This window comes from Marmota flaviventris, chromosome 2 (genome assembly GCF_047511675.1).
Source record: "Marmota flaviventris isolate mMarFla1 chromosome 2, mMarFla1.hap1, whole genome shotgun sequence".
Taxonomy (NCBI): domain Eukaryota; kingdom Metazoa; phylum Chordata; class Mammalia; order Rodentia; family Sciuridae; genus Marmota; species Marmota flaviventris.
Genome location: NC_092499.1, coordinates 186,189,221 through 186,216,688, shown reverse-complemented (window position 1 = coordinate 186,216,688; position 27,468 = coordinate 186,189,221). Strand labels below are relative to the sequence as shown.

The window sequence follows — 27,468 nt, the reverse complement described above, 5'->3', positions numbered from 1 at the left end:
TTCTGACATAGCAACATGTTTCTGGCTCAGTTTTTGTCTTCCTACTTTAGCCTTGGAGTCATCCATTTCTCTGAGGTGAGGAGCGATCAAGATCTGAATGGAAGGTGTACACATTGTTAATGGAGCATCTTTGCCTTTATGCCCTTTGCGTTGTCAAAACTGGGAGGACCACACACAGATATGCCCATAGAACTGTATGTACAGACAAACATACCAAAACGTATACACATGTATATGTTTGCATATATATTCTTACAGAAAGTGCAAGTATTTGCATCTCCCTATTCCTCCATGAAAACTTCAGCTCCTGACATCAACACATTTGCTTATTTGCTTAATCCTGTACCACACATAAAATAGGTTCATTTCAGGTTTGCTTCCTCCATACAGCTACCAAGAAGAATGAGTTTAGGATTTGTTTGCTCTGCTGCCCCCTTCTCCTAAAAGCTGAGAGTCAATGTGTTCATAAATCGGTGGGAAAGAAGTTATTTTTCCATACAGTGTGATTATGCAATTCAGTTGAAACAATTGAATTCTTCTGCTTGAGTTCGTTTTTTTCTTAATTTTTAAAATTTTTTTAATATGTAGAACTTTAACATATCTTCAAAAGCCAAATCTGTGTAAAAAGGTGTGCCCAGCCCTTCCCCATCCCCTATAGATAAATGACTGAGTAGTGTTTTTGTTTTGGTATGTGTGTGTGTGAGTGTGTGTATGTTTTCTTTTGGTTTGTTGTGTTTCTTTATGTAATGATAAATCAATACGGTTGCGTTTTCTTATTTGCCCTTTATTTGTACACAGAAAGATAGTCTTTGTACATTGCATATTATAGAATTCTTTCTGATCATTTTTACAGTTGCATAGTTTCCTTTGTGTGTACTCAAATCTATTCAATCACTTATCTTTAGACATTTAGGTAGTTTTCATTACTTTGTTATTACCAAATAATGCTACAATAAGTAACCTCACGTGTGTTTCCATATTATTGGAGGTATTATCTTTAAGATAATTTCTTTTAAATAAAATTGCCACCCAAAAGGTTTATGCACATGCTTGTAGTTTTTAGCCAATATATTTGAGGAACCTGAAACTTCAAGAAGCAAACAAGTATTCATAGACCAAATCTACCTATAGATATAGCAATTTGAAGATTAAAATGTTTTCATTTGATAAAACTTCTAAGCTTAAGGTTTTAAAAACTTGTTCCAGAGAGGGGAAGAATACATTTTATCTAGAATCATCCTGGAGGATGAGTTCGGGTGATATTTTCTTGATTTCCTATTTGAAAATCCCATTGATAAGCTTACAAGGAATCTTTTCTTCCTGATATTTGTCTTTATCAGAAGAGCTCCAGGAAGAATTTTTGGAACTCAAAATTGATTCTGTTGCCAAAGGTAACCTCCAGAAAATCACTTTGAAGATTTCCCAGGTAGAGTATAATCTTATTTATCCCCAAATAAGTGAGCAGATTTCAGCAGGCACTTTCCAGTTTTACTGACCTTTATTTTAGAAGGTGTTCTTTGCATCCCACCTGCCCCCAGCCTCTGGCTAATAGCAGCTAGTAAATAATGCCCAGGCTTGACTTTGGAAGTGCCTCAGATGGCTCCTCCTTATCCTCATCATTTAATGTATGCACACACAAATCATAATAAAGTAGCTTATCTCAAAGAAGTTCTATTCCTTAATTATAGTTTGAGTTTGGTTTAGCTTTGAGTATGATTTTGCATATGAAAGCACGTGTTTCTGCATATTTAAAATTAAAATTAAACATCACAAAGTCTTTTAATACAATGAAGTTGCATTTAGTAGATAGATGAAGTTAATTTCAAATGTTGGGAAGAAGGATTTAAGATTTTATATTAGAATCAGTAGGCCTCTGAGTATGTGATTTTGATGATGTTTTCAGAGTTCTTTTAATTTGTGTCAAAAAATTTAAACAAGGGGCTGGGGATGTGGCTCAAGCAGTAGCGCGCTCGCCTGGCATGCGCGGGTTCAATCCTCAGCACCACATAAAAATAAAAAAGAAAGATGTTGTGTCCACCGAAAACTAAAAAAAAAAAATATTAAAAAAACTCTCTCTCTCTCTCTCTCTCTCTCTCTCTCTCTCTCTCTTTAAAAATTTTTTTTTAAAAAAACAAAAGGCTTCTTTTGCTATGAGAACCATAAAAAATCAACACCTGTTGATTTGTGAATCTTTTTCTGTGGTGAAATGTTTTTGTTGCTGATTCTTCTAGTTATTGTTTTAAGGTTTTAATAACATTAAAGGAAATTTGAATTTTTTACATTTATCAAAAGGGAAAAACTGGGGATTTTTGTTTGTTTTTGTTTTGGTACTAGGGATTGAACCCAGGGCACTTAACCATTAAGCCATATCCCCAGCCTTTTTTTATTTTGAGACAGGGTCTCACTAAGTTGCTTAGGGCCTCACTAAGTTGCTGATGCTAGCCTCAAACTTGCAATCCTCCTGCCTCAGGCTTCTGAGGGATTTTCCCTGTGACTCAGATGACCAGAGTATCAGCCTCTGCTCTACTGCTACTGACTTTGGGACCTTTGCTGGTTTCCTTATTTGGAATATGAGGATTATTTGCCATGACCCCTTCCTGGGACTGTTCAGTGAGACACACAATGCATAAGTACTCAGTAAAACATAATTGCCATAGAGTTTTCTTAATAAGATGCCATTTAACATGAGATAAAAATTCTTGTGAAAATTTAGCATCTTTTGTTTAAGCTGTTTCACCCAAGCCTTTTCTCTATACTGATAAGAACTTCTGCTTTTGTTCCCTAGTTGAGGGTATAAGTCCCTTGTTAAAATCTATAATCCTCTGAAATGGCAAGACCCTTTAATTTTCACTTCTTCAAGTTGAGCCAGAATTGTTTTTATCATGAATTTTCCCATAGACAGGCCTGTGGCATCAGAGATGGGCTCAGTTTATACTACCTGGTTGTGAGTCTGTGAGGACCCAAGGGTTTGAGAGAGAAGCAGCCTGATCTATAGTCAACAGTAGCTGAATGCATGTTGATACTAAACAAGGCCATCTGTTTTGTCACTTGCTAAGACTACTGCTTCCACTCCTGCTGGGCCTTTCAAAGCATTCTCACCTTTGAGCCCTAATCAGTTGCATCTATTGTAGGTTTTCAGTGCCCCTTGCCTGAACTTGGCATCATGGCCCTTTTCCCACAGGCTGAAGTCTAAACTCTTTGGTCGCGTGTACCATTAATTTTTCCTTCCAGCTCTGTTGTGTAGTATTTCTGTGTGTGCTCTCCCTCTTTTCCAGCTACAAAGCTGCTTTTAACTAAATGTGTCTGTGACACTGTTCCATTCCTCAAGAATGCCATGGTGATTAAAAGCACAAACTACCTGGATTCAGATCCTGTCTCTACTGTTTTCTGGTCTGATTACTCTGGAAATCTAAATTGACCTCACTGTGCCTCATATTTCTCTTGGTAAAATGAGAATAAAGATACTGTCTGCCTTATAGTGTCATCTTGAGGCATAAAGGAGATAATCCATGTTAAAGAACTTAAAACTGTGCGTGTATACAATGCTTATGTAAATAAGCATTAGCTGCAGTCATTATTATTAATTACTATTGTTTCTGTCTAATGTCTGTCAAAATTCTGTGTATATCTCTGCTTAAGTTTTTCCAAGTCTCCCCAACACAAGTAATCTTATTTATCTATTAATGCATTAATTTATCTGTTGCATAAAATTTTTTAAAAACTTTCTTAAATATTAATTGAACACTTACTGTGCATAAGGCATAAGACTGCTCACTCAGAGGAACACAAAACTTAAGTAGTACTCTCTAGGAACTTAGACCCTCATAGGAGAGATCAGAGAAGTATAAAATATTCATTATTCATTCAACCAACCTTTATTGCACAACTGCAGAGGATTCAGACACTGTATGTCGTTACATGAGTTCTAAGTCTGGTATTCATGGTTAATGACTAACTTTGGTGAAGATCAGATTTTGAGCATCTTAACCAAAGCACAGTTGAAGTTGTTTGGGGCGTATGGAAAAGAGATTTTACCATCTACGAGAAGGAAGACTTTTTAGAGAAAATGTTGCCATCTTGGTAGGGCCTTGAAGAATAGATGGACTTTGCCTCTCTCAACATTTCTGAGAAAGCATTCATATACTGCCTTGGGCTGTGGCTATATGTGGCCTATAGGATTTTTATAACTGTAAGCTCCTGAAGGGCAAGGACAGTGATATCTTCATTTATGAGTTCTTAATGCTCACTTTAGGCCTAGGAGGAGGATGCTCATTCTCAGTAGAGGAGGATGACAGATTGCGGAGTTGTCTCTTCCAGTTAACTTAAAGGAACATTTTAATTTGGTGAATTTAAATATCTGTGAAACAAACTTCTAGTGAAGACATTTGTTTAAACCAAAAGTGGGATTTTTAGAGATATTCATGCTTTTCTTACCACATTGTAGCTATAGTAGTTATTATAGGAATGTTGGATTTTGCATTAATCCATGTACATATTCTTCCCATATTTCTGGAAAGAAACTTTTATAGATTCTCCATTAAACTCTACCCTGACCTAGGATTTCAGGATATGATTTCATAGCTGATTATATGAGAAATCTTAGTCTTCAAAACTGCCCAACAGTTTTAATTCTGAATTTCTCCTTGTAGCAAGGAGCAAGGACCAACCCCAGTCGAGAGAAAGAAGAAAGGAAAAAGGAAAAGTGAAACCACAGTGGAGAGCTTAGAGCTGGATCAGGGCCTGCCGAACACATCCCTGCGGAGTCCTGAGGAGTCCACTGAGTCTGCAGACAGCCAGGTACAGCTGTGACCGGGAGCCTACTGGAGGTTACGGCTGCTGGACGGGGTCTTGCTGACATTGATGCTCCTCTGTGCCTGTCTTTAGCCTATTTTCCTTACGCACAGACCTGGGCTGGGCTGGGCTTCTTCCTGGTGGATGAGCAAGTAGACAACAGGCTTTTACCCTAGCCCAATCCTTATACTAATGATTGCCCAGTTATTTAACGGCATTTGCTTTCTTCTTAGAAAGTAGAATGGTATTAGGTTGCAGATGAAGTTGATGTGGAAAATGAAGTTGTGAGCCAGACTAGATAAGGCTCAGGGGGCCAGTTTGACATGTAGGTAATGCATTTAGTGCTCAGTGGTAGGCTAGTCTGAACAAGGATAACTTTATAGTCTCAGATGCTTGGAAAGTCAGGGATATATTCATTATGCCAAAATGGAGATTTAGCCAAAAGCAGGGACAAGGAGATACCCATCTAATTCAGTTCCTAAAATTATGCCATGGTATGCCTGAGTTGAGATAACTTCTCTTGGACATGAATTCTAATATTTGAAAATTATGATTCCTCTTATATCTACAGCAATTTATCCGCACCATGGTGCTACAAGGAGACCATTGAGAATAAAGCCAACTTACTGTACCTTCCAGCATCATCTGGACCCCCTTTAGTTTCTCCTTGATTTCTAATGTAGGAAGGTGTCAGCTTGTAACATTGTAGTACTCATAATTTGTAGTGTCTGGTGTCAGAGCGGAAGCCCCTTTGCTGCCTGTAAGCTGGGACTGGTGGCTGTTAAGTATCCAGAGTGGCAGAGGACCAATCACAATGAGTTGATGGGATTTGGCAGGGAGTTCAGTGTTGCTAGAATGGTGATCTGTGTATGGGAATGGGGAGAAGTTTGTTCTTTTTTGGAATCTCTCACACAGAGTTAAAACACCATAGAGGTAATGCAGTGAAGGAATAATGGGAACATAGAGAAAAGGTTTCTTCTTTTAAAAGAAACAGGAGATGAGGTTTTGCTTTTGTTCAAGGTTTAAATATCTTAGACTGTGCTAGCTGGTCACTAGTTTCCTGAAGTGGTTCTACTGCTGAGGAAAGTCACTCCCCTTCTTTGTTGTTGCACATTCTTTCTCTAAAAGGTGCAAGCTACTTGATTAGAGATGAGTTCTTAAATGATGACTTGCCATTTTGTCATACTTCAGATGTCTCCCAACATTTCAACAAGTGTTATGAGATTCTCAAAGTAAGTCCTAATAAAAAATGGTATTGATTAGTTTTTCAAACTATATTTTTAGGAGTTTGTGGTGAGTAAATTGAATTTGAGCTAAATAAATAAATACATACATATTAAAACATTATTATTGTTATAAACCTGGGCTTCCCACTCATGCTGGAGTGGACCTCAAAGATGGTGGAGTTTACCTCTCTTCCTTGTTTTGCGGGAACAGAAGCCAGTTCCAGGAAATAGGAAAAACATCACTGTTATTGATGAATAAAATATGTCTTTCTGGTCTGGGGCTGTAGCTCAGTGGCAGAGTGCTTGCCCAGCATGCGTGAAGCGCTGGGTTCAATCCTCAGTACCACATAAAAATAAAATAAAGGCATTCTGAAAAAAAAAAAAAAAAATATGTCTTTCTGGACCCTGAGATTACACCTTCTTCATAGTGAATCATGGCATTCTGGAAATGAAACTTTTATTCTCCCCCTCACTCAGCTATATTACATTTTCAGTGAATTTAGTCCATAAGAGAGTTGTGTTTACAGAAGATTCCTTTTCTAAGGAGGGAAAACCCCACTTGGGGTGTTAGCAAGTGTATATGAGGATGTTCTTGTGTCAGTTTTTGCCTTTGACTCTCAGAGCTGCTCTGATGTTATGTTTGTCCTATAGAAACGACGCTCAGGACGACAAGTAAAACGCAGAAAATATAACGAGGACCTGGACTTCAAAGTGGTGGATGATGATGGGGAAACAATCGCTGTTCTTGGAGCTGGCCGAACATCTGCACTCTCAGCTTCTACACTGGCTTGGCAAGCAGAGGTATGGCCTTGTGTGAGGGTAATAACCATGGCTAAGCAGTCATCATGGCCTAGTTAATGAAGCTAACAGGGCTGTTTGCTGAGGCCTAAGTTACATCGTTTAACTACTGCTAGTAACCTTTGAATGGCTTCCTCTTATACTTAGGTTAAAATTAGGACTCCTTACTCTGCATAGCAGGGCCCTTTATAATCATACTCTCTCCCTGTTTCACCAGATTTCTATTTGAGCTAAGCAACTTTTCCTTCTATCTCTGTGCAACCAAAGGGTTAGCCATCTTTTTTTTTTTTTTTTTTTTTTTTTTAAGTGCTGGGGACTAGGATACTTTATCACTGAGCAACATCCCCGGCCCTTTATATTTTTTATTTTGCAGCAGGGTCTCACTTAGTTGCCCAGCTTGGCCTTAAACTTGGAATCCTCCTGCCTCAACTTCCTAAGTTGCTAGGACTGTAGGCTTGTGCCGCCACGGTTGGCAAGGCTAGCCATCTTTTAATAAACATCAGTTCTTTTCTTACCTGCCAGCATTTGCCATTGTTGTTCCTTCTGCTTGGAATGCTCTCTGCCACATGCTTCAAATGACTGGTTTGCCATCAGTTCAGTTTCACCTAAAAGGGCATCTCCTTAGAAAAATCTTTCCTGTCTCTTTTATCTAAAGTAGATTCCTGCCTATCATCTCAGTGATTCTGTTTTAGCTCCTTGTTTATTTCCTTCGTAGCACTTGCCACAATTTGTAATTGTATTTGAATATCTCTGATCTCTGATTCTGTTTTTGTCTCTTTGATTAGAGTATAAAAATCTTATATGTGTAAATACTTGCTCAGAGAATGTAATCAAATGAACTAATAATCATAGTTGTCACTTTAATTCAACAAATATATATTCAGAGTCTGCTAGAAGACCAGGTCCTGGGATATAGGAATGAGTATCAGCATATGACTCCTGCCTCCACAGAGCTTTGTCTAAGAGAAACAGCACATGTCTATACTTCTATGTTGATCAAGAAGTATGTGCTAGATGCAATGGCCACACAGAAAGAGGAGTGGGCAGGAGTTCAGGAGAATAAGGATGCAGGAGGGCCATTTCTACCAAGAACAAAAGCCTCACAACCTGAAGGGCAACCATAAAGACACCACATGACCAGTGATGAGTATGCTAGATATTGGAGTATGATTTGAGGACTGGTGGAACATAAGAGCTGAAAAGTAGGTGGAGTCACACTTAACAGGGATACCACCTGTGGTATGTGCCCTCATACTGTAGGTTGAATAAGAGATAGGACTCATCAGTAGGTCAAAGCAGACAAGCAGAATGACCACGTTTACATTTTATCAGTACCCCCTGCAGTGTTAAGGAGAGGATGATAGCATTAGGACTTGATCTAGACAGAGATGAGAAGAGGGTTAAATGTTAAAAAGGAGATCTGAGCTGAGGAGCTTATAGAGAAAAAATGAAAAGGAAGAGAAGCAGCAGGCTGAGTATGTAGGAGGGACATTGTTGCCAGCAGCGTTCTGGGACACAGTCTGTCTTGTTCTGTAGTCGCTGTTGCTGACTTGGCAGAATTCATTCTGCATGCCAAGTGGCAGCAGCATAGCTACCTGTCCCTTTTGGACTCCAGTGTATCTCACAGAAGCTGATAATGCTTTATCTTTTTCAGCCACCTTGCCTCCAACTTAAAGTGTTTCCATGTAATTTCACAGATCCTTCCATTTTGTCTCTGCATGGGGAGGAGCAAGGGGTTATTGTTCCTATTTTAAGGAACAGAATGATCTAGATAAGAGTTCTATATCTGCACTTAATCGATGACTAGCCTTTAAGAGTTGATTTCATGTTTCTGCTAAGGATTATCCAACTCATGAAATAATATTTAATAGGAATAATAATTTGATGTGTTATCATTGCAGTACTTTTCAAACACATAGTTAAAAATAGCTCTTGCAGGACTGCCATGAAATGATAGGATTGTGTTCCTTTATAATGGGGTTTCCTTCCTTGGGGAATTTATGGTTGCTTTCTAGTTAAAACACTATTAGGAATTTTATTTTCTCCAAGTAGCCATTTAGCCTAAGCCATTAAACATCTTTCAGATGCTGTTAAGACTTCTTCCGCTGGTACCTGAAGAGAAACAGTAACTGATGTGATAGAAAGAATTCAGGAAATTTTATGTATCTTACCATGGCTCCTTTTTCCTCTAAAGATGTAGCAAAGAAGATTTATACGTGGAGAGACATAAGATAGAATCTAAGTTTGCGTTAATTATACCTAAAATTGTTTAACCAAATTTAAACAAGAGTGAGGCCCAATACATGGTTTTGACTTTGATGTTCAGAGAGGCAGTCCTAGGATTTGGCCTCCCCTGTATGACAAGCAGGAGTACCTATGAAGAGATCTCTGGGGAGATCAGCTTATCAAGAGGTTTTCAAAATCAGCCCTAACTGCTACAGAACCAAAATAGTTCCCCGTGTATCTGTTTTTCATACAGGGCTTCTTGGTGAGATTTGAACACATTTCCCAGGCTTAATGAAAAGCTTGAAAGTTATGGATCCTATCTAGGATTCTAGACAATCCGTAATGTTTACTGGCACAGAAAATCATTAAGGAAGACAGAGTTTTTTTTTTTTTCTTATGTCCTTCCCCCAAGGCCCTCTGGGTAATGTCTGCCTTCCTGCTCACTTCAGTGTGGGACAGAGAAGGGAGTAGAGTCTGCACTAGAAAGTCCTTGCCATCTCTGCAGGTCTGTGCCGAGTCTTGTCCTCATACTCAGTACAATTCTGTAACTTTTGGCTCCTGTCCCAGCCTCAGATTATACCCTTAGCATTGGTTACCTATCAGTAGGTTGTTAAAAGTATCTTTAGACATGATTCTTTCTAGATCAAGATTGGCCTGTTGTTGCAGCCCCACTTTGGGATTCAGAAGATAGTTCCCAAACCAGCTTCTGGTTTTCAGAAGCGGGAAATAAGTTTCCATTCCTGGCTGACTCCGCTTTCTTATTCTTTGTCCAGCTGATTTGGTGCCTGGAACAGGCAAACTTTCACAGTTCTCTGATGCACTTAACAATGTGTAGACTTTTACAAGGCTCTTTTGGTTTTTGCCTCCTACAATTTGAGCAGTTAGTATGATTTTGCCTTTTGGAGCAAAAGTAGTACTTCAGTTTGAATGAGTCTTCAGCTCACAGTGCTTTCCTCTGCACTTCTCTTGGATCTTTGCCTATGGTACCTTCTTGGGCCTTTTTCTGTGCCTGACAGGCTGAGCTCAGTTCCCCTTTTGAGGATGCTCCCTGCTCCCCCTATAACAGGGAACTACAGAACAGTGTGCAACAGTCATCTGAACACTGTCCTCAGCACAGAGGGCAACAGCAGGAAGAAAGGGGAAGACAAAAACCATCCATCCTGGCTGGAAAGACAGGAACCTGATGTGGAGGGCCCAAACATGCCGTGGCATGGAGTCAAACAAGATCCGCTGTGCTCCCAGAACGCTCCAACATATTTAACCCTGCCCCTGTCCTTCCATTATCCTTTGGATACCTACCATCTCTGGTTTCTTTCTTCTAAGCCATGAGCTACTTTAGGGTAGGTTTGTATCTTCTACATTAACCCTGAGGAAACATTTCAATGAAACCTTTCCTACACACTTTCTATCTTCTGCTTTGTAAGTTACTGCCATTGTTGCATTTATGCCCAAAGTGGAGAGTCAGCTGGAATATTTGAGCTCTTTACTTGAAGCTTGTGACTGCTCTGATTCTTCAATGCCTCTGCCATCTGTTTTGAGTGTCATTCTTGATTGATCCCTTAGATTGTAAACTTTTCAAAAGAGGCATTAATTTTTTGTGATTTTTCACATAGTGTAGGTGGAGTTTTATTTGTTAACTAGTAGCTAACATGAAGACTTGCACTTAAACTCCTGGATTAGAAAGATAAGGAAAAAAATATATATATATATATATTTAAATCCAGGCTCTTTTTTTCTTCCGTTTCTTTACACTAGCATACTTTTCCCATTGATATTCATCTACTTCTCACTCCAGGCAGCCACTTAAGTCTGCAGACAGACCTCCTTTTCTAAGGCTCCTTGCTGCCTTGTGGCATTGCTGTACCTTTGCACCAGTTTATGTGACTCCATGCCATGGGCTCAGTTTGGCCATCATTAAGCTTCTGTTCACTCAACCCGGTTGGGCAGTTTCTTGTCTTGCCATTTCTTCATTAGGTACAAACACAGATTCCTACACTCTATTTCTCCTTAGGCTGTTTTCTGAATTTGTTTCCCCTTGTTTCTGCTGTAACCCAGTGTTCAGATGACTGCATCACAGTTCTGTAGTTCCATTCTGTAACTCTCTGTCTTTCCTAATCTGATATCAAATTAATTTTCCCAAAATACCAGGGGAATTGCTGTTATTTTTCATCTCTTGCTCAAGAATCTGAGGTGGTTACTTCTTAACTGCTGTATTAGAGTAAGGCTTACTTGTCTGATTTTTTAAAATGAGATCACATATTACCCATTTACCTTCATTTATTTGCAACCCCCCACATTCAGTATAATGATTTTACTCTTTAAGAAGATGAGTTACTCTCCAGCAACTTGGGAGGCTGAGGCAGGAGGATTGTAAGTTTGAGACCAGCTTCAACAACTTAACAAGACCCTGTGTCAAAATAAAAGATAGAAGGACTGGGGCCATAAAAGTGCCCCAGTCCTGCAATCCCCAGCAAAAGAGAGAGAGAGAGAGATAGTTCATGTTACACATAGAATTTTTTTTTCTTTTTAAACTAGGAATTTAACCTAGGGGCACATTACCACTGTGCTCCCCAGTCCTTTTTAATTTTTTTATTTTGAGATGGAGGCTTAGTAAGTTGCTGAGGCTGGCCTCAAACTTGAGCTCTTCATGTCTCAGTCTTGCAAGTCACTGGAATTGCAGGTGTGTTTCTTATATATCCTTTCATTCTTTGGGTTCCTTTCATCTTGCCTTATCTTTGCTGTCCTCTCTTATGAACCATCATTCTTTAGGGCCCAAGTTTTATACCCTTTTATACCCTGTTCTGTTAAATCCAGGCTATTCTCTCTTTTTGAATTCTCATTGGACTAGTAGTTATTGTTACACATTTAGCATTTACCTTGGAGCTTTTCTTTTCTCCTCCCCACCCCACCGCCCACATCTCCATCCTTTTTTTTTTTTTTTTTTTTTTTTTTCCTTTTCAGACAGGGTCTTGCTAAGTTGCCCAGGTTGGCTTTGAGTTTGCAATCCCCCTGCCTCAGCCTCTTGAGCTGCTGGGAGCCATTGGGATTACAGGAGTTGGTCACTGCCCGGCTACCCTGGGGCATTTCTAAGACAAATGTTTATTGTATTTTCCTTGGGTGAATGTAAAACCTCTGATACCATGCACTATGCTAGAGGCCACTTTTGAACCTTCGATGGCAAGCTGTAAATGTTTGTTAATTTGAAAAGTGATTTGCTTACTACACCACTCCTTATGGTTTTTTAAATAAAAGTAAATGAAGTGGTTAGTTGAGGGTTAGGGTGAATAGGGTTGAAAGTTTTTGTGATTCCCCTTGCCCTCAGAATAAAATTTTTTAATTATACAACATACAAGTAAATGAATTAAAATGGTCTTCTTTGAAGGATAATTTGAGAAAATTCCAAGCAGTTAAGAACAGATGGTGGTTATGGAAGTGTGTTTGGCAGGCAGATTTAGTTTATATCTGTGTGTATCTGTATACACTGAGTGTTTATACACATATGATCATGCTTTTATGCACAATTGCTGTTGGGAAAAAAATCTTAATTTTCCAGTTTCCTTCCTACTTTGATGTGTATTTGGGAAATGCTATTCCCTTTTCCTTTTTTAAAGATAGAATAAAAACCTGTTTTCAGTGTTTTGATGATCACGGCTAATTTTTAATTTTTATAATTTTCCATTTGTATAAAGCTAAAAAGAAAACCAGGTAAATGAGAACTCTGCAAATTGAGATGGAAGCTAAGTGGGAAAGGGGGTTGATAGAGAGCACATCCAGGGTACTTCGCTTCTGTTTCTTGACCTGGGTAGCAGTTACAGCCTGAGTGTTTACTTTTATAACTCTTTTGTTAAACTGTTTTTTAAAAAGACACACCAGTTCTTTAATATTAGGGCTGAACCCCTCCATTCTTTAATATATGTTAAAAGATAAATTTTATTTCAGACTACTTAAATGTTAGTTGAAAATTTTCTATGATGAAGAATGTTGTAAGCCTTACATCCTTTTAATACTCAGAGTAAAGACCTCTGCTTTCTTATCCACATTTTAACATTTTGTTAGATTCAGTTCTAGTGAACACTCTGAGGACCAGTTAAAATCCTATCACAAGAAGCCATCTCTTACCTTTTCTGTTCTTCAAGGTAGGTAAGAATAAGAGAATATTAGAAACTAAGGGAACAACCTATTCTTAGTCTCTGAGGGAGAAGCATGTTTACTATGTATGAAGAACAGACAAGGAGCCTTAAGAGGTAGCAGATGAGATGAGAGGGTAAATATAGATCCTGTAGGTTTTGAAGACCATTGGAAGGTCTTTGGCTTTACTCTGAGTTAAGGAGGAGCCTTTTAAAGCAGTAAAAGCAGAGTAGTGGGGTGGGGGGAGCAGAGGAGTAAAATACTAAAAAGGGCAATTCTGAATGTTGTATTCAAAAGAGATTTGTGGGATAAGAACAGAAGCAGGGAAGCCAGTTAGGAGGCCCTTTGGGAGTAATCTGGGTGAGAAATGAAGGTGGTATTGACCAGGGTAGAAACAGTGGAAAGAACTGGTTTCTGGAAATATTTTAAAGATGGAAACAAAAAGAGTTTTTGGCCAGTCAGATGTGATATATGGAGAGAAAAGAGAAATAGATTAAATTGGGATTTGTTATTTGAATACCTAAAAGATAGAGTTTAATTTAACTCAAATGGGAGAGGACTATGCGAGGTCAGAGGTAGGGAGCAGGAGTGTTGGCTAGAAGACCAGGCTAGGAGTTTAGTTATTGGGTATTTTAAATTGAAATACCACAAGAAAATCAAATGGAGATGGCAAGTAACGATTAGATTACAATTAGAGTCTGTAGTCAGGGGACAGTTTCTGAGCTAAATGTATAAATTTGGCAGGTATCACAGTGGAGCCGTGAGATGATATGAGCAAGAGAAATGAGTATAGACAGAAAAGAGAAGAAACCCAGAAACTAGGCCCCAGGCAACTCCAGTAATCAGTTAATACATAAGATTTCTCCTACCTATCAGATTTCGATAGACAGCATTCATCCACAATGTTGGGATTAAGTTACAAAAACCATATTTTTAAAGATATCTAATAGCTGTGGAAGCATCAAGAATTCAGTGAACTAAAATTCCTGACAGTAAAGAGCCATTCCTAGGGGAGCTGACAATAGCTGGCTATTGTCTTCTCCGAAGACATTTCCCAGTTTTAGGAGCAGGCTAAGGAGCAGACTAGGCCCATAGAGAGAGACTCTTCTGGTTTGAAGAGAACCCCACTGGCCCCATTAATGATTGAACATATACAAAGGTCGGTGAAGTGATTGGAAACTAAGGAATCCCTAAAGCAAAAGGATTTCTCCCCGGAGACTTTTGCTGAATTTAGGATAGCCCAGGAAACTAGGAGCTCAGCAAAAGACAAATTGAAATCTCATAGTCTCACAGTACACAAGTGAAAAAAAATTCACTAGACAGATAGCCGACCACAAAAAATTCACTCTCTCATACAATAGTTGTCATACTTTTAACCTTCTTGGGGTTGGAGAATAAAAAGCTACTCAAAACCTCAATAGGGTGCCAGTGGGACATGTCTTTAATCCCAGCATCTCAGGATGCTAAGGCATAGAGATCACAAGTTCGAGGCCAATCTCAACAATGAAGTGAGGACCTGTGCAACTTAGTGAGACCCTGTCTCAGAATAAAAGGGCTAAGGATATGGCTCAATGTTAAAGCATCTCTGGGTTTAATCCCCAGTACTAAAAACAAACAAACCAGCCTCCATAGGGTATGACTCAGGGCTCAAGAGAATAAAGATCTGCCAGCCTCTCAATTCGGTGACCTTGGATATTTGTGTTCTGGGAGCTTGAATCTTAACATGATAACCCAGGCCTGACCCAACTCAGCCTACTAGGTGGAAGAAACTACCACTTTTCCCTGTTTGTCTAAGAGAAAAAAAAAAAAAAAAACATTTGTAATAGGAATGGTTTTGGAACTTTTTATCCACAATGTCCAACATGAAGTAAAAAGTTATTAGAGGGTCTGGGGTTGTGGCTCAGTGGCAGAGTGCTTGCCTAGCATGTATGAGGTACTGGGTTCAATTCTCAGCACCACATATCAATAAATAAAAAATAAAGGTCCATTGACAACTAAAAAAAAATATTTATTAAAAAAAAGTGATTAGATAAGAGCCTGGAAAATGTGACTAAAAATTTAGAGAATAAGCATATAGTAGCAGCAGACCCCAGGTGAGCCCAATGTTGAAGTTAGCAGAAAAGAACTTAATAACTATGATAAAATGATATATATGATAAGTGTTAAAATAAGGAGAAGATGAATAAGATAAATTTTCAAATGAAGACTCCCAAAATCAACTGCTGAGAACTGAAAAATTTGATTATAAAATTCAGAACCCAGTAGATAAGTGTAAAAGTATATTAGATAGAGCAGAAGATAGGACTGGTGAGTAAGAAGACAGAATAGAGCAAAATTTCTAAGTGGAAGCACATAGAGAAAAAGAATGGAAAAGCAAAACATGAGACAAGTGGGGTGCAGTATAATATATATCAGAATATATTTCTGACTTTAGTCCTAGGCATAGAGGAGATTGAAGCAGAGCATCATTTGAAGACAGAATTAATGACCAGTAGAAGATATCAACTATACAGATGTAAGCATACAGAATAAAGGTAGAATTTTAAAGGCCACAAGAAAAAAGTATCAGATTACATATAGGAGGAAACCAATTTGGATCTCAGCAAATTTCTCAACCCAGATCATCAAAGCTAGGAAGTCCTGGAACAACATATACCAAGCTCTGAAAGAAAATGTATGACAACAAGAATCTTATATCCAGGAAAATTAAGCTTCACATTTGATGACAAAATAAAAAACTTCCATGATAAACAAAAGTTAAAAGCATTTACAACTAGAAAGCCTGCACTACAGAACATCCTCAGCAAAATATTCCATGAGGGGGAAATGAAAAACAGCAATGAAAATCAGCAAGAGGAGGAACTACTAAAGGAAAAGCCAATCAGAGGAGAAAGCAAGTCAAGTTAAAAACCAAAAATAAACCAAAATGACTAGGAATACAAATCACGTCTCAATAATAACCCTCAATGTTAATGGCCTAAACTCTTCAGTCAAAAGACATAGACTGGCAGATTGGATTAAAAATAGACCCAACAATATGCTTTCTTCAAGAGACTCATCTCATAGGAAAAGACATCTACTGACTAATGGTGAAGGGTTGGGAAAAAATATACCACTTACATGGACTGCATAAAGAAACATGGGTTTCCAACCTCATGTCAGATAAAGTGGACTTCAAGTCAAAGTTACAGAAAGGATAAAGAAGGACATTTCATAATGTTTAAGGGAATCATACATCAATAAGACATAACAATCATAAATATATATGTTCCCCAAAATGGAGCATCTATGTAATCAAATAAACTCTTCTCAATTTTAAGAATCAAAGAAACCACAACACAATAATTCTGGTGAGTTTAACACAATTCTTTCACCACTGGTTAGACCTCCCAACAAAAACTAAACAAAGAAACTATAGAACTCAATAATACAATCAGTCATTTAGACTTAACAGATGTATACAGAATATTTCATCCACCAACAAGTGAATACACATGGAATATGATGGACATTATTATCCAAAGTACATGTATAAAGACACGAATTGGTGTGAATTGTATACAACCAGAGATACGAAAAATTGTGCTCTATATGTGTAATAAGAATTGTAATGCATTCCACTGTCATATAAATTTAAAAAATAATTAAAAAGTGAATACACTTTCTTCTCAGGAGCTCATGGTTCCTTCTCTGAAATAGACCATATGTTATGCCACAAAGCAACTCTTAGCAAATACAAAAAAATGGAGACATTACCCTGAATTCTTTTAGATCATAATGGGATGAAATTAAAAATCAATGATAAAATAAAAAATAGAAACTACTCCAACACCTGGAGACTAATCATGTGCTATTGAATGAACAATGAATACATCAGGGAGGAGATAAAAAAATTCATAGAGATAAATGAGAATGCTAATACAACATATCAAAATCCCTGGGACACTGTGAAGGCAGTGCTAAAAGGAAAGTTCATTGCATTGAGTTCATTCATTAAAAGAATAAAAAGTCAACAAATAAATGATCTAACATTACCTCTCAAAGCCCTAGAAAAAGAACAAGAAATAACCACCAAATTTAGTAGAAGACCAGAAATAATTAAAATCAGAGCTGAAATCAATGAAATTGAAACAAATGAAAAAATTAACAAAAAATGAAAAGTTGGTTCTTTGAAAAAATAAGTAAAATTGAAAAACCCTTAGCCATGCTGACGAAGAGAAGGAGAGAGAAAATTCAAATTACGAAAATTTGTGATGAAAGAGGAAATATCCCAACAGACACTATTAAAATACAGAAGATAACTAGAAACTATTTTGAAAATTTATACTCCAATAACATAGAATATCTTGAAGACATTGACAAATTTCTAGAGATATATGATCTACCCAAACTGAATCAGAAGGACAAACACAATTTAAACAGTTCAATTTCAAGCAATGAAATAGTGGACACCATAAAAAGCCTCCCAAGGAAGAAAAAAATGCCCAGGACCTCAGCCGAGTTCTACAAGACCTTCAAAGAAGAACTAATACCAATACTCCTCAAATTATGCCATGAAATAGAAAAGGACAGAACTCCTCCAAACTCATTCTATGAGGTTAGTATCACCTGATACCAAAACCAGACAAAGATACATCAAGGAAAGGAAACTTCAGACCCGTATCCCTGGTGAACACAGATGCAAAAATTCTCAATAAAATTCTGGCAAATCACATACAAAAACATTTAAAAGATAATGCACCATAATCAAGTAGGGTTCATCTCAGGGCAAGGTTGTTTCAACATATGGAAATCAGTAAACATAATTTATCACATCAGTAGACTTACAGATGAGAACCATATAATAGATAACAAAAAAGCATTCAACAAAATACAGCACCCCTTCATGTTCAAAACACTAGAAAAACTAGGGATAGTAAGAACATACCTCAACATTGTAAAAGCTATCTATGCGAAGCCCAAGGCCATTGTTATTCTTAATGGAGAAAAATTGAAAGCATTTCTTCTAAAAATTGGAACAAGACAGGGATACCCTCTTTCACCACTTCTACTCAACATAGTTCTTGAAACTCTAGCTAGAGCAATTAGACGAAAGAAATTAAAGGGATACAAATAGGAAAAGAAGAACTCAAACTATCACTATTGGCTGATGACGTGATTCTATACTTAGAGAATCTAAAAAATCTCACCAGAAAACTTCTAGAACTAATAAATGAATTCAGCAAAGTAGCAGGATGTAAAATCAATATCCATAAAATGCATTTCTATACATCAGTGATGAATCCTCTGAAAGAGAAATTAGGAAAACTACCCCATTTACAATAGCCTAAAAAAACAACAACAACAAAAAATTGTGGATCAACCTAACAAAAAAGGTGAAAGACCTCTACAATGAGCTACATAACACTAAAGAAAGAAAATAAGGAAGACCTTAGAAGATAGAAAGAGATCTCCCTTGTTCTTGGATAGGCAGAATTAATATTGTCAAAAATGGCCATACTACCAAAAGTGTTACACAGATTTAATGCAATTCCAATTAAAATCCCAATGCCATTTCTCATAGAATAAGAAAAAAGCAATCATGAAATTCATTAAGAAAAATAAGAGACCCAAATTAGCCAAAGAATCCTTAGCAAGAAGAGTGAAGCAAGAGACACCACAATACCAGACCTTAAACTACAGAGCTATAAAAACAGCATGATATTGGGACCAAAACATACAGTGGGGGAAAGATAGCCTCTTGAACAAATGGTGCTGTTAGAATTGGAAATCCATATGCAGCAAAATGAAAATAAAAACCTGTCTCTCACCAGTCACAAAACTCAAAGTGGATCAAGGACCTAGGAATTAGTCCAGAGACTCTGCCCCTAATAGAGAAAAAGTAGGTCTAAATCTTCATCATGTCAGATTAGGCCCCAACTCCCTTAACAAGACTCCTAAAGCACAAGAAATAAAATCAAGAGTTAATAAATGGTATGTACTCAAACTAAAAAGCTTCTCAGCAAAAGAAACAATCAGTGAGGTGAATAGATAGCCTACATTTTGGGAGCAAATTTTTGCCATACACATCAAATAGAGCACTAATCTCCAGGATATATAAAGAACTCAAAAAAACCTAACACCAAAAAGAAAAACAACAACAACAAAAAAAAAAACCCTATCGATAAATGAGCTAAGGAGCTGAACAGACACTTCTCAGAAGGGAGAAATGCAACTCAAAACTATTCTAAGATTTCATTTCACACCAGTCAGAATGGCAGTTATCAAGAATACAGACAACAATAAATGTTGGTGTGGATGTAGGGGAAAAGGCACACTCATACATTGTTGGTGGGACTGCAAATTGGTACAACCACTCTGGAAAGCATTAAGGTGATTACTTAGAAAACTTGGAATGGAACCACCATTTGACCCAGCTATCCCACTCCTCAGTCTATACCCAAAGGACTTAAAATCAGCATACTACAGTAACGCAGCCACATCAATGTTCATAGCAGCACAATTCACAATAGCTAAACTGTGGAAACAACCTAGATGCCCTTCAGTAGATAAATGGATAAAGATAAATGTGGTATGCATACACAATGGAATATTAGTCAGCATTAAAAGAGAATAAAACTATGGCATTTGCAGGTAAATGGATGGAGTTAGAGGATATCATGCTAAGCAAAACAAGCCTATCCCCCAAAACCAAAGGCCAAATGTTTTCTCTGATTAGTGGATGCTGATCTATGATCAGGGTGGGGGTGAGGGCTGGGAGGAATGGAGGAGCTTTGGATTGGTCAAAGAGTAGGGTAGGGAAGGGTTATGGGGTAGAAAAGATGGTGGAATGAGATAGACATCATTTCCCTAGGTATGTGTATGATTACACAAATGGTGCGTCTCTACATGGTATACAATCAGAGAATGGACGGAAATTATGGCATTTCCGTCCAGTGAAGACTATCATGTTAAATGAAGTAAGCCAATCCTAAAAATCCCAAGGCCAAATGTTTTCTCTGATAAGTGGATACTGATCCCTAATGGAAGGGAGGGGGGTTAAGGAAAGAATGTAGGAACTTTGGATTGGGCAGAGGGGAGTGAGGGCAGGGGAGGAGGTATGGAGGTGGGAAAGATGATGGAATGAGATGGACATTATCACCCTATGTGCATGTATGGTTGCATGAATGGTGTGATTCTGCATCATGTACATCCAAAGAAATGAAAAGTTGTGCTTCCAAATAAAAAGATACCAACCCATACACTTAATATAAGGTAACCCCTGCATAGGGGGGAAAAAAAAAAAAAAACTGCACTTAGGCATGTCTTGCACCATAGAAATCAGAGACTAAAAAAAAAAAAATCCTAAAAGCCATTGGAAAAATTTGAGAATTTGAATTTGGAAATAAGAAAAGATTCCACCATCATCACTTATATTTAGTAGAAATATACTGGACGACATGACCATGACAATAAGGAAAAATAAGAAATAAGTTGTTTATAGATTAGAAAGGAAGATAAAACTGTCATTATTTGAAGGTAATATGACTGTGTTTAAGGAAATTTTAACAGAATCTATAAACCACTACAATTAATGTGGACTTAGCCAAGTTGTTTATAATATATAAAGATAATACACACACACACACACACACACCTTTTCTGTATACTAGCAGTATGAAATCAGGAAAGGATAGTTATAAAATTCCATTTGTAATAGCATCAAGTATTAGATACCCTGGAATGACTCAAAAGGCATGCAAGCCCTGTATACTAAAACATCATGCTGAGAGAAATTAGAGATCTAAACAAGGGTGTGTGTGTATGTGTGTGTGGCAGTTTTGTGGGTGAAAGTGTCTTTAGAAATGCTGAAGACCTAGACTACCCTAAGGTGATCTTGAAAATAACAACTAAGTTGTAAGATATACTTTAAATAAGACTTTGTAAACGAGCTACAAGAATAAAGACAGCCAGGCATATGCCTATAATCCCAGACACGCAGGAGGCTGAGACAGGAGGATTGCAATTTGAGGCCAGCTTCAGCAACTTAGTGAGGACCTCAGCAACTTCGTGAGAAAAATTGTCTGAAAATTTAAAAGAAAAAAGAGAGAAAAATGGATATGTGGCTTAGTGATAAAATGCCCCTGGGTTAAATTCCCAGTACCAAAAGAGAAAAAGAAGAAGAAAGGGAATAAGGACAGGGTAGCATTGCTGTAAGAAACAACAAATTGACTAATGAAACAAAAAAGAGCTATATTAGACAATACCAGCCATGTGTGGCTATTGAGCACCTGAAATGTGGCTGATCAAATTGAAGTGTACTATAGGTGTAAAGTATACGTTATATTTTGAAGGTGTAGTAGGAGAAAAAGAATTAAAAGTATTTCCTTAATTATTGTATTGATTACATGTTGAAATGATATTTTGGATGTATTGGTTTAAATATATTGTTCAAGTCAGTTGCACCTGTTTGTTTCTACTTTTTTAATGTGACTACTAGAAAATTTGAAATTATATATGTGGCATAGTGGCCTTGGTACCAAAAAAGATTTATTAAGCTGGACACAAAAAATACTACTCATAAGACAAAAGATTAATAAAGTAGATTATGTAAAACTTCTTTTTGTCAGGACAACATTAAGAGTTTGAAAAGGTAAACCATAAACTGCTAGAATGTTTGTAATCTATATATCTGACAGAGGACTCTATTTTAAAAACTGTAAATAAATAAAAATGACAATCTATAAAGTAGGCAAATAGCTTGGATAGGAGGTTCACAAATGAGGATGCCCAGTGGCTAATAATTATATGACAAGGTGCTCAGCATCCTCAGTTACCAGGGAAATGTGAATTAAAGAGACAATACTACATATCCACTAGAATGGCTAACATGTTAAAGATTGACTTCAGCAGGAACTTCCAAATGTTTCTTATGGATATAAAAATTGTTAAAATCTGGGCTGGGGATGTGGCTCAAGTGGTAGCATGCTCGCCTTGCGTGCGTGAGGCACTGGGTTCGATTCTCAGCACCACATAAATGTGAAATAAAGATACTGTGTCCACCTAAAAACTAAAGAAATAAATATTTTTTAAAAAATTGTTAAAATCACTTTGGGAAAATTTTGGCAATATCTATTAAAATAAATATATACCTACTTCATAACTCTACTCTTGGGTCTATAGCCAGGATAAATCAGTATATTTTTCCTCCAAGAGACATACAATTCTTATGAACTTTATGCATAATACAAAAATTAGAAGCAACCCAATATTCCTTGATAGTAGAATAGATAATAGTGGTGTATTTATAACAAAACACTTGAACAGTATTAAGAAAGAATGAATAGCAGACTATATTATTTCATCTATATAAAGTCTAATAATAGGGCAGAGTGAATCTATAACGGTAGAAGTCTCATAGTTTCTTCCAATAGGTCACAGCATTTTCCAGAATATTAGAAATGTTCTATAACTTGGTCTGGATGCTAGTTATATTAGTGTGTGTATATGTTGAAATTAATCAGGATGCACACTTGAGATTTATACATGGTAAAACCTTAGTAACTCAGCATTATCTTTAATAGTTCCTTGATGAAGACTTTTGTATGTGTGTGTGTAGTCTCTTTTTTTTTCTGTAAAACTGCTGCACAGCCATAAAAAGTACCTAATAAAAAGCATGGAGTGGAAATTTAGAAAGGAAATGAATAAGAAGTTGAGAAGGAATTAGCTCATTATCCTAATTTCTCTGAACTAAGCACTTGTTCCTTTACTGACTATCCCCTTGGAACAGTCTAACTTTTTTTTTGGCTGTATGGGCTGTGATAGTATTCTTGCCACTCATGAAAGTACACCTAATTTTGGCCCTATGTAATTACCTTCAAACATTGCATGTCTGAGCGTATAGAGATTTACTTTTTAATTAAGTGACATAGATCAAGAATAATAGTCATCTCATCTGTGGCCCCAGAGAGTTTGATAGTTTTATTTCCTCACTATATTTCCTTCTATCTCTCTTCCTTATTTCTTAGCATTCAACAAATAACTACTGACTACCCATTTTTGCATCAGTGAATCAAACAAATAAGGATCCCTGCCTTCAGAATGTTTATATTGTAAAGGGTCAAAATAGGCAATGAGCAGTAAACGGCCCCTCCTTTCCTCACCTGTGCTCAGGGTCAAGCAGAACAAATACCTAAGCAGAAAAACAGAAGCTTAGTCCGTATTCCAATCCCTTCTTTTGCAATTACAGTTCAGTTGCCTTCTTGATGAGCAGCAAGAAACAAGTTTCGTCATTTTGGATTAACTTTGTCATGGCACCTAGCATGATTAACGTGTCTGGAGGAGTGTAGTAAATATTTGTAACCTTTGAAAGCATCTGCCTTGCCTGCTTACTGATTTCCATAATTCTTTGCTGCCATATCTCCTTCCTTCTCCCCCTTCTTAACTATTATCACTTTTCTCAGGAAAACTTAATTTAGGATCTTTTTATTTATTTATTTATTTTTTAGCTGCAGTTGGACACAATACCTTTTATTTTACTTAATTATTTTTATGTGGTGCTGAGGATCAAACTCAGGGCCTCACCTGGACTAGGCAAGCACTCGACCACTGGGCCACAACCTTTATTTAGGATCTTAAGAGCTAAAATGTTTTTGTTTGTTTGTTTGTTTGTTTGTTTTAAGAGAGACCCAGGCCGCACGCATGCCAGGCGAACGCGCTACCGCTTGAGCCATATCCCCAGCCCCTAAAATGTTTTTTGATAATGGCATGGCTTTAGGATGGTTGAACCTTGGAATGAGTAGACTGAAGGTGATATGCAGCACAAATCATCTTTCTGGAATATTCCAACCAGGAACCTAGAATAGTGAATTTTCACTATATTAGTGAATTGGGATTGTTATGGTTAGTGTTCTTTTCATCACTGTTTAAAGTCTCATATTGTAATAGTGGGAAAGGTCATAGTACATAGAATCTACCAAAATCTCAAAAGAATATTAAACATAAGACTTTCTGATTCAGTGCATTCTTTTTAAGTTTGTCATTTTTGCTCCTGATTTTGTTTTATCATAAATAGTCTGTAGAGCCAGATTAGTGTCACACACCTGTAATTCCAGCAATTTATGACTGAAGCAAGAGAACCATTAGTTCAAGACAAATTCAGCAACTTGGAGACTCTGTGTCAAAAAGTTTTAAAAAGGACATGTGATGGAGCTCAGTGGTAGAGAGCCCCTGGGTTCAATTCACAGTACTGCAAATAAATAAATATATACATACTCTGTAGAAAGATATTTCATAGAAATAGGAGCCTAGAAAGTTTATATGTTTCCAGAGTAGGAAAGAAGAGTTTGTTTTCATTTGGGATTTGCAGTTAAAGGATTGTCAGTGAAACACCAAGCCATTTTCAGGTACAGAGAGGAAAAGGTGTACAGTGTAATAGAGCATTGTTACGCCTTCTTTTTGCATAGTGCTACTATTCAAAGTATATTTTCATATACCATTTATCATCCCTGTAACCCAGTGAGATATTTTTTCTACTACTATTTGGTAACTAAGTGATATCAGTTGGCTTGCTCAAAGTCAATAGCTGGGGTAGGTATTAGAATTTGGAACCTTCTGATTCTAAAGCCTCCAGACTCTTTTCTGCTGTAGATTTTTGAAAATTTTATACAGCAGCATCTAAGAAGCTTTGAAGAGAAGGGATGCCCCAGGATCAATTTTAGTGATGCTAAAGGCAGATCTCAAATTGAATCTGAAAAGTAGAGTGGCTTCTCTGCTCTGCAATAGAGTAGTGCCCAGAGGTTAAAACACACCTCTTTGAATTCTAGCTTATCAAAATGTTTGCCATCTTTTAGTCACTCTGTGGGTTGATGGGAGGGGGGCTTCAGTATTCAAAGGAGGATTTTTGAATGAAGTAGTCCCTGTTTCAGTACAGATTGAGCATCCCTAGTCCAAAAATCCCAAATACAAAATAGTCTAAAATCTGAGCACAATTTTGACCACCAACATGATGCTCAAGAAGTTTTTTAAAATTTAGATTTTTGGATTAACGATACTCAACTGGTAGTGAATACAAACACTCCAAAATCTGACAAGCTATGAAATCTGAAGCACTTCTGGTCCCAAGAATTTCATATAAGGGATGCATAACTAATGCATCTTAGAGAGTTATTCTCTTGGACTTTGGGTCCCATAATGTATTTTCTTTTTAATCTCTGTCTCCAGGAGCCTCCAGAAGATGATGCAAACATCATTGAGAAGATCCTGGCATCTAAGACTGTCCAGGAGGTTGGTGATTCATGTTTCTAGTTTTTATGTCACTAGAATACATTACACCCTTTGTGAAGAGATATTTGACTATAGAACCTAGAATGATCATCTTAGCTGGAGTAAGAGCTTGGCAAGAGTATTGTGTGGCTGGTCAACACTTACTTTTACCCCCATGGAGGATTTTAGGACATAAAAGTATTAAATATCTAGAATAGGTCAAATTGATAATGTTCTCCAGTATGAACCTAGCAAAGGTATTTTTTATATGTAGTTTATAATCATCAGAGACCATAAAGAAGAGACAGAAAAATAATCTTAATGGAAATATAATGGGATTTTTTCCTTAAGCATCTCAGGGCCATTGTAGGAATCCCCTAAAGAAAATCTAAGTGAGAGAGTATATTGATGCCAGTGAGAGCATAGATTGATCTTTACTTCCAGTGTTGAAGAAAGTAAACTCCCTTACCACTGTTTCAGATGGAGACTAGGATGCAGGTCACTTCTGCACCAGGCTCTGGTCCTAACATTTTTCAGAGCCCTGGGCCAGCTTAAGTTTATCAGGTGAATGTTATTAAGCCTGAACCCTGGAAAGTGTTGTTGTTTTAACTGCTAGGGATGTGTTTGGTCTTTGGAAAACCTGAACAATAGCTTGTCAGGAAATAGCCTGGGAAAATGAAAATATCCTCAAGAAATGTTTACTAAAACTGGGCAGAAGTGTTATTTATGTGTTTTCTTTTGACATAAGTGGATGAACTGCCTAGGATCTGGGCTAACTGCTTGCTGTTGGTTACAGGTTCACCCAGGAGAACCCCCATTCGACCTAGAGCTGTTCTACGTTAAGTATAGAAATTTGTACGTCTACTTAGTGTGTTATATGTATTTGGATTTTACATAAATAAAACCTCCTTTTTCTTGATTCTTTAGTATCTTATATTTTTAGTAATTTGGCCCCTAAGGCATAACCCACAGATCTTGGCTCACTTAAGTTTACCTTGAGTTGAAAAATGCTCAACTTTGGCGGCAGTAGGGTCAATTGAAGGGCTTTTTAATAATCCTGAAGCCCTTACTCTACCCAGGACAAGTTGATTCAGAGTCAGAGTGGGCCCCAGAGATTGATATTTTTTTAAAAAGTTTCTGAGAAATTCTCACATGTACCCAGGGTGGGAAACCACTGTCCTATAGAATATAATATTTTTCTGTCTTCCATTTTTCTCCTCTCAGCTCCCTGTCCACTAATGTGTATTTGATAGCTTGACTATATCTGCTGCTCCTGCTCTGAGCCAATTTCTATAGAAGCCACAGTGAGAGAGATTATTTGGAATTACTCTATTGTGTATGGTTTTCTGTTCTTGCCCTTCAGGGCAAGGCCTTTCTAAACATAGTTTCTAGCAGCTTTGCAACAGACCACCCTGCTGCTTTTGAGAAAGATAGTCACCCTGATTATTGAATCCTTAAAGCTTATCTTTTGCTAACTATGTGCTTGTCTCATAATTTGTATGTTTTTGGATAGTTCCTACTTACATTGTAAATGGGCCACAATGGAAGAGCTGGAAAAGGATCCTCGCATTGCACAGAAGATCAAGCGATTTAGGAATAAACAAGCCCAGATGAAGCACATTTTTACAGAGGTAAAGAAATATTTACTGATTCATTTGACTGCTGCTTTTACTGTAGCAGTAAATACTGGGTTTAAGTTTCTAAGTCCAAGTTGAAGTCTGTTGTTTCTCTGGTCAAATTGATGAGTGTGTGCTGGTTTGCAGCAAAACTAGACTAGATTTAAGCCAAAAAAACAATCACCTACCAAGATATGAGGATCAAAGTTTATAAACTGACAACTCATAAGGACATGCATTTTGCTCTGAATACCAATAAATAGAGTTAAAGGGATATTCACACAATTTTTCATCCCTGCCTTATCACCATAAAAAGGGCATTCCAAAAAGACTTAAAGTTTGAATGCAAAAACAAAAACCAAGCCATAATTCTTAGAAAGTAAATAACTATATTTATATAAACTTAAGAGTTTCTAAATCTTAACAAGAGAAAGGACTGA

General features: G+C 37.3%; 1 protein-coding gene across 5 annotated transcripts in view; it reads left to right on the top strand.

The window, feature by feature from the left end:
- The window catches only part of Chd6 (chromodomain helicase DNA binding protein 6), a 211,559-nt gene that overhangs the window by 90,914 nt on the left and 93,177 nt on the right, over positions 1–27,468 (top strand). For all 5 annotated transcript variants that reach the window (XM_071608931.1, XM_071608932.1, XM_071608934.1 and 2 more), the window contains 5 exons: positions 4,650–4,797; positions 6,669–6,818; positions 25,371–25,433; positions 26,209–26,267; positions 26,926–27,043. In XM_071608931.1, coding sequence (XP_071465032.1) covers positions 4,650–4,797; positions 6,669–6,818; positions 25,371–25,433; positions 26,209–26,267; positions 26,926–27,043 — 538 coding nt within the window. The remainder of the gene's footprint in view (positions 1–4,649; positions 4,798–6,668; positions 6,819–25,370; positions 25,434–26,208; positions 26,268–26,925; positions 27,044–27,468) is intronic.